This window comes from Narcine bancroftii, chromosome 3 (genome assembly GCF_036971445.1).
Source record: "Narcine bancroftii isolate sNarBan1 chromosome 3, sNarBan1.hap1, whole genome shotgun sequence".
Classification (NCBI taxonomy): domain Eukaryota; kingdom Metazoa; phylum Chordata; class Chondrichthyes; order Torpediniformes; family Narcinidae; genus Narcine; species Narcine bancroftii.
Genome location: NC_091471.1, coordinates 134,816,470 through 134,828,957, shown reverse-complemented (window position 1 = coordinate 134,828,957; position 12,488 = coordinate 134,816,470). Strand labels below are relative to the sequence as shown.

The 12,488-nt window shown below is 39.3% G+C and overlaps 1 protein-coding gene across 2 annotated transcripts in view; it reads left to right on the top strand.

Moving 5' to 3' along the window:
• Positions 1-12,488, top strand: part of nudt6 (nudix (nucleoside diphosphate linked moiety X)-type motif 6) — a 111,550-nt gene that overhangs the window by 4,947 nt on the left and 94,115 nt on the right. Inside the window, exon 2 of one of the 2 annotated variants that reach the window (XM_069925216.1) lies at positions 17-220. In XM_069925216.1, coding sequence (XP_069781317.1) covers positions 17-220 — 204 coding nt within the window. Of the gene's footprint in view, positions 1-16; positions 221-12,488 lie in introns of those variants that run through there. The other variant, XM_069925218.1, reaches the window with a different exon arrangement.

The following is a 12,488-nucleotide window of genomic DNA, read 5'->3' as shown; positions in this document are numbered from 1 at the left end:
TTTATTTTATTTGCAGAGGCTATCATATGTTGGAAAGCAGAAGGCAAGGTAGCAGTTTGGTTGCATGTTCCTATTCTCCAGAGCCACCTTATATCTGCTGCAGCTCGTCAAGGTTTCACCTTCCACCATGCAGAAAAGGACCATTCTACACTGGCACTTTGGATAGCCACAGGGGAAAGCAGGCTTCCTTCTTATGCAACGCATCAAATAGGAGTGGCTGGTGAGTAAAGTCTTTCAGTCTTTATCAATAGTTTTGTAAGGCTATTACTTTAAATCTATTTTTATTACTTAGAAAGTAAGTGTTCATAAGAGAATCTTAAGTAAGAAATTGAGTAGCTCATCCATCCAGAGGGAACCTACAGATCTGTCGCAGAGTCTGTCTCATGAATAATTCTTGGACTTTTACTCCACTATTCCATATGTAATCTGTTCCATATGTTGATCACTGTGAGCAAGTACCTTCTGTGGTCATTTATAAATTTGTTTTCCTTTAGCTGGAACTAGGTCCTTCTTGTCTTATTCATACAGTTTAAATTGAAATATTTCAGATTTACTTTCTCTATACAGGATACCTTTTTGAATTGTAAGCTCCATGAATTCTTATTAATCAATATTTTTCAAGATTGATCAGCCCCAATGCCTTCCTTGATGTGGTAACTGAAACAGAGTACAGTACATTATCAAATTGATGCGGAGTGTGCATTGTATAGAATGTTTTTATATAGGCAAAGACCTGATTAAAATCCCCTAAGAAATGCACATGATTAATTAATGAGGGCTTGGGCTTGATTGGATGCATAAAAATATTTGGCACGTTGATTTGTTTGATTCTGGCTTTCATCCCTGGTGATTGGAGGATACAGAAAACCAGGCAGAATGTGCTACCAAAAGGAATTTACAAGGGATATAAAATTCACAGAAAAGATATTTGATATTGCACAAGGGAAAGAGGGTGGTTAAGAGCAAAAATATGAGCTCCTTAAAATTAACTAATGGATGATATTAAAAAACACAGCAACCACAAAATCATGGATAAATAATCCAAAATATCTTGCAGGCTGTAATACAATATGCCATTGGAGCAATGGAGTAGGGAACGTAGATTAGATTCAAGTTTAATGTCATTGTGCCAAGTACAGATACAAAGCCAATGAAATGCAATTAGCATCTAACCAGAAGTACAAATAACTACAAATAAAAGCAAGTGCTTCAGCAAACAAACAAGTATAAAAGTATTGATAATAGAATACTGCTCAGCACTGTGATGTAAGATTCAGAAGGGTCACAGGCTCAGGAAAGAAGCTCTTCCTGAGCCTGCTAGTTCAGGACCGGAGGCTCCTGTTCCACCTACCAGATGGAAAGAGAGTAAAAAGTCCAGAGTGAGCGTGAGATACATCTTTGATAATGCTTTTTGCCTTGCGCAGGCAGCGTTTCTGACAGATGTTCTCAATGGTGGGCTGTTGGATCCTGACAATCCACTGGTAATCCATTGGTAGTACTAAAAAAAACCCCACAATGTACACATAAACGAATAAAGAAATGTAAACAAATTGACTGCAATGCAGCGAGAATTAAAAAATCAATAAAGCACACAAGTAAGAGTCCTTATATGAGTCCCTGATTGAATTTGTTGTTGAGGAGTCTGGTGGTGGAGGGGTTGCAGCTGTTCCTGAACATGGTGGTGTGAGTCTTGTGGCACCTATACTTCTTTCCTGATGGTAGCAGCGAGAATAGAGTGTGGCTTGGTGGAGTGGATCCTTGATGATTGCTGCTGCTCTCTGATGGCAGTATTCCCTGAGGATATTCTCAATGGTGGGGAGAGTTTTGCCTATGATGTCCTGGACTGTGTCCACAACCTTTTGGAGGGCTTTACATTCAGGGGTATTGATGTCCCCATACCAGATCATGATGCAGTCAGTCAGCACACTTTCCACCACACATCTGTAGAAATTTGCCACGGTTTATGATGTCATACCAAACCTCTGCAAATTAATTTGATCTATTAGATCACCAACATGAAATAATAACTTATGATGGAGGATTTCCAGCATTTACTGTCTATATATTCATATTCTACAAAAACAGTCATAATATTTGTTATGTCTGCCTAGAACTTCCAATATGTTACAATGTTCCACTTCTTCCAAGGCTGAATTGGAGACATCAGCTACGAGCCCATCTAGATATGATTGAAGAAATATGGTGCATATAGATGAGGGCATGGTGTTTAGAATACAGTAGGCATTTGGATGGTGAGATTGAGGAGGCCATTGCAATCTGGTACATGAGAGAGCTGGAAGAAAATGGCAGAGTCTGGCACACATGTTTTTTGGAACCTGGATACAAAGAAACCCTGCCCAACTACCACCAGCATTTAAACTGCTGTACCAGAGATCCCAGCACACTCACTCACTGCTACACCAAGATAAAGAAGGCCTACTGTTATTTCCCAAGACCACATTTTGGAAAGTCGGATCACCTGGCTGTGCTCCTTCTCCCTTCATACAGACAGAGCCTACAAAGAGAGGCTCCGGAGATCAGGATAGTTAGAAGTTTGTCATAGGAGGCTGAAGCATGGTTACAGGACTTCCTCGAGTCAATGGATTGGGTGGTGTTCAAGAACTTAACTGAGGATCTGAATGATTACACCAGGGTTGTCACAGACTTTACCAAAACAGCTGTGGATGAGTGTGTCCCCACTAAATTGTTCAGGGTTTTCCCCAACCAGAAGCCCTGGATGAACAGTGAAATCCAGTACCTGCTGAGAGCCAAATCAAAGGCATTTAAGTCCGGAGACCCAGAGCAATACAGAAGGAGCAGGTATGACCTCCACAAAAGCTGTCTCCTTGGCAGAGTGGGATTCCAGATGAAAATGGAAACAACAAGGGACACCCAACAGCTGTGGCAGGGCCTAAATGCCATAACCTGCTACAAAACCAAATCCGGTGAGGCAGCAGACAGCAAAGCATTGGTCCCAGAGGAACTTAATGGCTTCTACTCCCAATTTGACAACAGTAACAGCGACGAACCACCCCTCCACACATCCGCGTCACCTGATGACCCCATCCTATCCGTATCTGAGGGTGTCATGTGTGCTGTCTTCTGGAGAGTGAATCCGAGGAAAGCATCTGGCCTGGCTGAAATTTAAAAATCTGTGCTGACAAACCTACCAATATATTCACAAATATCTTCAGTTTCTCACTCCAGCAGGGAGTGGTACTCACCTGTTTCAAACAGGCATCAATCATTCCATAATGAAGTGTTTTGAAAGGCTGGTGATGAAGCATATCAGCGGGGATTATGGTGTGATGGGATAGGAGAGAGACATGGATAGTCATCTCTCCCGATGGATTTGTAATAAAAACCCGTTTATAAATGCCCTTTTAAATATATAAACCTTAATAGTATACTATTGGAACAGCTGAAAATAATTATTAAAAAAACTAGAGTTCAAACTATGAAAAAAACGATTTTGAAGCAATCGGTGAGCTTGGAAGAGGTTTGGCCTACCTCAGAGCTGGATCCAGGCGACTCAGGTAATGTTCCTCTTCACGCCCAGTGACGACAGCTGGCTACTCCAAGGATAATGCTGGCGCCTGGGCTGTGGAGCCCCAGACAAGCTGGCACCGACGTGAAGGGAAATTCTTCTGCAGAAACTGAAGAGTCTTCATGCATGCGCACCTCTGAGTGCACATGCACTATCCCTGGTATTTTCCTCCCTGGGAGGGGGAGCTGGTGCTTGCCGGTCCAGCAAGTCTGGATCTGCGGAGGATCAGTCCAAAACCCGAGGGGAGGGGAGGGGAGGGGAAGTAAAAACGTAACGGTGGTAGAAGCAGAAGAACTGGGAGCAGGAGCAGTGGAAGAATTTCAAGAATCAAGTTCAGAAGAAGATTTACAATTTAGTTAACAATATGAAATACAAGGGAAACCTGTTGCAGCTCAGGGTTGAGCAACAATTCCAAGCAATGTCACAGCAAATTTCTTTGGGCTTTACATCTGTTAATAATAAGCTTTCAAATGTGATGGAAGATGTTTCAACTGTTAAAGCTGATGATGCAAAATATGCAAAAGCTGTAGATAAAATACAAGAGAAGGTTAAGAAGATGGAAGATGAGCTGGAGGATCAGTGTCAACAAAAGTTGAATACTTTTGATGATTCTTTATTGGATGAAGGATAGAGAAAAGTGATTTACTGAAGAAAGTTGATTCATGGAGAATCAGATCCGGAGGAATAATGTGAAGATAGTGGGTTTACCATAAGATTTTGAAGGCTCTGAACCAGTCAAAATTTTTCAAAAATAGATACCTGATGTCTTAGGAGCAGAATTGCTTCTGAATAGATTGGAACTGGATAGAGCCCATAGAGCACTTAGAAGGAAACCGCTGCCTGGTCAACCACCTCAATCTGTCTTGGTCAGGTATCAGGATAGAGAATCAATTCTAAGATTGGCAGTTCAAAATGCAAGGCAACATGGAGGTCCATTGATGGTCCAGAACAGAAGAGTTTTTTTTAATGCGAATCCTAGTCAAAATATTAACAGACGTAAAAAATTTAATTCAGCGAAAGCAGTCATCTGGCAGAAGGGTTATAAATTTGCTTTTAGATTCCCTGTTGTTTTTAAAAAAATTGTTATGGGAATATGAATCTCAGTTTTTTGATGATGATGGGAATGCATTGATTTTTGCTAATTCTTTGTCCGATCTTAAAAAAGGTCGGTATTCGAAAGCGCAAAAGTCGAATGGAGTAACTAGGAAGAATGGTAAGGGTGTTCAAAAAGAGGAAAGTACATAAAGATCAACTGGAAGAGATGCAAAAAAAGGGATCAAGTGATTCTGAAGAGACCTTGATTGATGATGAACAAATAAATAGAGACTTGGAAGAAGCTTTATCATACCTGAAGTTATTGTTTATATATTTTCTTTGTTATGTCTGTTCGGGAGAGATGCAGAATTTCATTATAGCTCATCTGACACCGTTGCTCATTTAGTGGCTTAGGCCGCTACCTGTGTTGAAATGGGAGTAGTACTTAAAGGGGGAGGGTTTTTTATATTGTTTTGAGTATTTTTTTCTTTTATTATTTGAGTTGGATTAATAATATTTATGTGGATGGAGACTGCAGCACAGATTGAGATTTTTATGAAATTAGATGGCTAATTTAAAATTTGCTACACTTAATGAGAATGGACTCAATAATACAATTAAACATAAGAGAGTGTTAATTATATTAAGAAATTAAAAGTTCATATTGCATTTTTGCAAGAAACTAATTTAACTGAAATTGAACATTGCAAGTTAAAAAGAGATTGGGTGGGTCAAGTTTTCTATTCTTTTAATTATAAAACTAGAGGGGTGGCAATTTTAGTTCATAAAAATTTGTCATTTATTTTGGAATCACTATATGAGTCAATTGGGGAGAGTTTTGTTAGTTAATTGCAAAAATTATTCTGAGATTTGGACTTGGGAGAATATCTATGCACCTAATGTGGATGATAAGATGTTTTTTTCAGGATGTTTTACTTAATTTATCATATTCTCATGATCAAATTATGATAGGGGGCAATTTTAATTGTTGTTTGGATCCTTTAGTTGATAAATCTGGCTAAAAAAAATTTTGTGATGATTATATGGAGGAAATTAAACCCGAAAGAGGGAGACTATTTTTATTTAGCTCAGTATGATAGTTTGTAGTATGGGATGCATTAAAAGTGTTTTTAAGAGGTCATATTATTAGTTTTACAGTTAAACTTAAAAAGCAATATTTAGTTAGAGAAAGATATAAATATTTTAGAAAAAGAGTTACAGAGGAATTCATTTGATAAAGAGAAAAAAAGTACAATTCGATTCTAAGAAATTGAAATATAATACATGACAAACTTATAGAGTTGAATGTTTATTGCAAAGCTCTAAACCAAAAATATTATGAGTTAGGGGTAAAGGCACATAAAGTTTTGGCATGGCAATTGAAATCTGAGCAAGTATCTAGAACGATTAAGGCAGTTAGAAAACATTCAAACATTTCTTTTAAACCCCAACATAGTTTAAGGAATTTTATTAAAAAAATTATCTACTTCTGAAGTGCAACATCAAGATCAAAGTAAAGTAGATGGTTTTTCAAATAAGTTGTAGTTACCGATATTGAATGATTGGATTAAAGAAGAATTGGAGAAACCAATAGATTTTGAAGAGATTATATTAGTTTTCAATCCAATGCCAAATGATAAATCTCTAGGAGAGGATGGTTTTAGTTTGGAATTTTATAAGAAATTTCAAAAATTATTACTTCCATTGTTTGTTGAAATTTTACAGCAAGTTAGAGATACACAATCTGTACTGGAATCTTTTTCACAGGCTATTATAACAGTAATTCTTAAAAAGATAAGGATCCTTTGAATCCTGGGACTTATAGACCAATTTCATTATTAAATGTTAATTATAAGCTTTTGACTAATATTTTGGCTAATAGACTAGCATAATATTTACTTAAGTTGATTCATATTGATCCAGCAGGTCTTATTAATGGAAGATATTCTGCTGATAATATAATTAAATTAATTAGTTTAATTAATATTTCAAGGGAGAAATTCAGCTTATCTATAGCTTTATCATCCGATACCAAAAAGGCATTTGATAGGGTGGAATTGTGATTTTTATTTAAAGTATTGGAAAACTTTTGGTTTGGACCAATGTTTATAAGTTGGATTAAGGTAATATATAATCAAACAAAAGCTAGAGTTATGACAAATGGGCTTTTATCTGAATCTTTTAATTTTGAGAGATCTACGTGACAGGCATTATTTGCATTGGTGATTGAACCTTTAGCTCAATTAATAAGGCAGGAAATGAATATAAAGGGTATTAAAACAGGATTGGATGAATTTAAGATTAGTTTATTTGTGGATGATGTGTTGATTTATTTAACTGAACCACAGGAGTCATTGCAAGTGTTAAAGGAAAAGTCAATACAATACGGAGAATTATCGGGGTATAAAGTGAATTGAAATAAAAGTGAACTTATGCCATTGTCTGAAGCTGATTATTCTGTTTGTAAAGGAGTAGTACGTTTTAAATGAACTGATCAAATTAAGTATTTAGGTATTAAAATAGATAGACATATAGATCATTTGTATGCTCTAAATTATTTGCTGTTAATTTCTGTAATTAAAGAGGATTAAATAAATGGAAAGATTTACTGACAACTTTAGTTGGTAGAGTGCATTGTATAAAAATGAATATATTTCTGAGACTTCAGTATTTTTTTCAAACTATTCCTTGTAATATTCCTGAAAAGTTTTAAAAAGTTTTTAATACAGTAGTTAGGAAATTTTTAAGGAAGGAGAAATTGGCAAGAGTTTCTATTCATAAGTTAACATTAAAATATGAATTAGGAGGATTACAATGTCCAGATTTTTAAAATTATTATAAGGCTGCTCAGTTAAAATTTTTTAATAGAATGTTTGATTTGGATAGTCCTTTGATTTGGGCAGATATAGAATTAAATAGAATTGGTGAGAATTAGAAGAGATCAATTTGTTTATAAATGGAATGTTAAATTATTAAGTTCTTATAAGTCGACATTGAAACAACAGTAAAAGAATGCAAAGTATGTCAGTCAATGCAGCCAAAAATGCCGCAAGCTGAAGCTAACCCATGGAAATGGCCATCCCAACCCTGGCAATGGATTCATGTAGACTTCGCTGGACCATTCATGGGTGAGACTTTCCTAATAGCTATGGACACACACTCCAATTGGCCAGTAGTTTCACTGTTGAAAAACACCAAAGCAGATCCCACAATTGACTGTCTATGAGCTATCTTTGCCACTTATGGATTGCCTCATGAATTAGTTACGGACATTGGACCTCAATTTACATCAAAACATTTTAAAATATTTATGTGCGACAACAATATCAGACATATTTTGTCTGCACCCTATCACCAAATACTAATGGGGAGGCAGAATGTTTTGTACAAACATTCAAAAAAGGAATGAAAACCATGAAACTGCTAAATGCCTCCTGGACATACAAAATCACAGATTTCCTACTGGGATACAGAAACACGCTACATTTACCACAAAATGAACCCCAGCAAAACTAATGTTTGGCCGCAACCTGCGGACCAGGCTGTCCACAGTTCATCCAAATCTGGGTCTCCGATTGCAAAAAAAAAAAAAAAAAAAAAAACAGCATCGCCACAGACCTCACCTAGAACATTGGAAGTAGGCAAGAGATTTCTGGGACAAGATTATAGACAATATAAAGACCCATGGGTGGTAGAAGTAATCTAACAAATATTGAGCCCCTGCTCATACTCTGTTCTAGTGGGGGACAGATTGTGGAAGCAACACATTGACCAATTATGAGCATTGACTAACACTAAGGTCCATGAACTGCCTCATGAACTGGAGGAGGTGGAACCAGACCTGCCGTGGCCTGCCCTGACATCCCACTCCTCAGACCGAGTGGGGGAGGGGTGCAGAGACAGTCATGGAGCCGAGCAGTCCAGTGAGGAGTCCAGCAACTGAGACACGCAGCCAGGAGGGCAGCAAAGACAGGCAGTCGCTGCCGAAGGTCAGCGAAGGTGGGCAGTCACCGCTGACCTGACTACAGTTTCCGAGCAAAGACCAGCACAACAAACCACGCTGAGGCGGTACAAAAGAGAAAGAAGACCACCTGAATGCTTTAAGGTCTATGTGCCCTGATTATTATTAAATACTTTCCCTTTTATAATTATAATTACTCATGAGATGTATTCAAATTTTCACTTGTAGTCCTGGGCCTGATGTAATCATATTAGTTCAAAGAGAGAGAGAGAGAGTGTTGGCTATGAGCCCACCCTCTGCTGGACATCATATATATATATATATATTATTTAAAAAAAATATATATATAAAACCCTGTGTGTCAGTAGCCATGTTAGACTAATAGAAGTAAAGGATGAGAAAGCATCACGTCTCCGAGTCAGGACATCACAGGGAAAACCCTCCCCCTACTATTGAGAACATCTATGGGGAATGGTGCCGTCAGAGAGCAGCAACAATCATCAAGGATACACACCACCCAGCACATTCTCTGTTCTCGCTGCTGCCATCAGGAAAGAGGTATAGGTCCCATAAGACTTGCACCACCAGATTCAGGAATAACTGCTACCCCTCCACCATCAGACCCCTCAACAACAAACTCAATCAGGGACTCATTTAAGGACTTTTACTCGTGTGCTTTATTGATTTAAAAAAAATCTCTCTGTATTGCACAGTCATACACAACAGATGCAACCTCACAGGCTCTACACAAAGCCCTGGAATATCTGGACACTGAAGATGCATTCAGCAGGATATCTTTATCAACTACATTTCGGCATTTAACACTATCAGCCCCTCAAAACTGATCAGCAAACTCCCAAGACCAGGAACTCTACACACCACTGTGCAATTGGATCATAGATTTCCTCACAATCTGAGGATTAGTAAGAACATCTCGACCATCTCCATCAGTACCGCAGCACACAGGGCTGCATTCTTAGCGCCCTGTTCTTCTCACCTTACACCTGTGACTGTGTGGCTCAGTACGACAATGACACTATCGACAAATTTGCCAATAATACCATGATAGTGGGTTGTATAAAGAAAGGTGATGAGTCACCATACACTAGGCAGATTGTAAACTTGGCTGAATGGTGTACCAACAACAACTTCATACTCAATGTCACCAAAACTGAGGAGTTGATTGTTGACTTCGGGAAGGGAAAGCTAGAGGTTTACAATCCAATAATCATTGGAGAAATCAGAGGTAGAAAGGGTGAGAAAATTTAAGTTCTTGGAAGTCACTATCTCGGAGGATCATTCCTGGACCCAACACGCAAATGGCATTGTGAAGCTGCACCTCTACTTCCTCAGCAGTTTGTGAAGGTTTGGTATGATACCAGAAACAGTGGCAAATTTCTACAGATGTGTGGTGGAAAGTGTGCTGACCAGCTGCATCACGGTCTGGTATGGGGATACCAATACCCCTGAGCATAAAGCCCTCCAAAAGGTAGTGGACACAGCACAGGACATCACAGGGAAAACCCTCCCCCTACTATTGAGAACATCTATGGGGAATGGTGCCGTCAGAGAGCAGCAACAATCATCAAGGATACACACCACCCAGCACATGCTCTGTTCTCGCTGCTGCCATCAGGAAAGAGGTATAGGTCCCATAAGACTTGCACCACCAGATTCAGGAATAACTGCTACCCCTCCACCATCAGACCCCTCAACAACAAACTCAATCAGGGACTCATTTAAGGACTCTTACTTGTGTGCTTTATTGATTTTTAAAAAAATCTCTCTGTATTGCACAGTCAGTTTGTTTAGATTTGTTATCTGTTTACTGTCCTTTATTTACATGTATACACTGTGCACATTTTTTTTGCAGTACCAAAAAGTGGTAAATATGCCTCGCCTGCTGAAAAAAGAATTTCAGGGTTGTATGTGATGTCATGTATGTACCATGACAATAAGTCTGAAATCAGAAGGAAGTAGAGGATTATAGAGAGCAGCACTGATCAGGGAGGCTGGTACAAGGAGTTGTGGAAGGAGATTGTGGAGGCTGGCATAGGAATTGGGGAGGGGAGATGGAGCCAAAAGTGATATCAAACTTGCAGAATTGAACAGGAGCCAGGAGAGCCTCAATGAGTTGAACAATCTCTTGGAAAGAAATACTGAAGAAGTCATTTGTGCATTTTAAATGTGACAGCAGATGGCAGCATTGGGGATATTTTCACTGTTCAGATGTTTATCCAGATTAGAACATGTTTGAACATGTTTTTCCAAAGGTTAGGCACCATGGAAAAAAAAATAAGGTTGGTTTATTCTCTGAAGTGCATGGGACTCTATGATTATGTAATTTAATTTGGAGATTTTTTGATTTTCAGTGTTTTTTTTTCCCCATTTCTATCTGGAAAAATGAGGTACTTGGTTAATTAAATAGAACATGCAAGTAATGTATCACATTTCGGTTTCTATAAATTGCAACCAAGTCATTCATTAACAATAATAATAATAATTCCAAACTAGATCAAGCTTTTACTTTTTTTTCAAATTTTTATTACTGCTATATGGCTGTAAACCCCTTTTATATTTTGCCCTACATTTCCGCTTGAATTTTTTCTCTTCCACCTTTATCACCACCTTCATGCCGCTAAGCAGCCCAACTCTGAAACAAATAGTCTATTCTGTACCAGTATGAGCAGTTTAGAAGCTGTGTGTTGTGATAAAGCAAATTTAATGAAAATATAACTTCTGTGTGGTTAACAGTTATTGTTGGCACAGTTGTGGATTCAGAATAGGCTTGCCTGTCTGTGGAAAGCAGAGAGTAATAGTGGATGGGAAGTATTCTGCCTAGAGATCAGTGACTGGTGGAGTTCTGCAAGGATTTGTTCTGGGATCCCTGCTCTTTGTGATTTTAATAAATAGCCTGGACAAAGATGTAGAGCGATGGGTCAGTAACTTTGTGGATGATACAAAAGTTAGAGGAGTTGAGGATAGTTACAACAGGATATAGACAGGATACAGAGTTGGGCAGAAAAATGGCAGATGGAGTCGGTGATGCATTTTGGAAGGTTAAACTTGAAGGCGGAGTACATGGTTAATGGTAGGATACTTAACAGTGTGGAAGAGCGGAGGGACCTTGGGGTCCATATTCATAGATCTCTCAAAGTTACCATACAGGTTGATACAATAGTTAAAAAAGCATATGGTATGCTGAGCTTCATTAGTTTGGGGATTGAGTTCCAGGATCGTGAGGTGATGTCTCTTCTTTGGCTTGGCTTCGCGGACGAAGATCCACGGAGGGGGTAAAAAGTCCACGTCAGCTGCAGGCCCGTCCGTGGCCGACCAGTCCGATGCGGGACAGGCAGACACGATTGCAGCGGTTGCAAGGGAAAATTGGTTGGTTGGGGTTGGGTGTTGGGTTTTTCCTCCTTTGCCTTTTGTCAGTGAGGTGGGCTCTGCGGTCTTCTTCAAAGGAGGCTGCTGCCCGCCAAACTGTGAGGCGCCAAGATGCACGGTTTGAGGCGTTATCAGCCCACTGGCGGTGGTCAATGTGGCAGGCACCAAGAGATTTCTTTAGGCAGTCCTTGTACCTTTTCTTTGGTGCACCTCTGTCACGGTGGCCAGTGGAGAGCTCGCCATATAATACGATCTTGGGAAGGCGATGGTCCTCCATTCTGGAGACGTGACCCATCCAGCGCAGCTGGATCTTCAGCAGCGTGGACTCGATGCTGTCGACCTCTGCCATCTCGAGTACCTCGACGTTAGGGGTGTGAGCGCTCCAATGGATGTTGAGGATGGAGCGGAGACAACGCTGGTGGAAGCGTTCTAGGAGCCGTAGGTGGTGCCGGTAGAGGACCCATGATTCGGAGCCGAACAGGAGTGTGGGTATGACAACGGCTCTGTATACGCTTATCTTTGTGAGGTTTTTCAGTTGGTTGTTTTTCCAGACTCTTT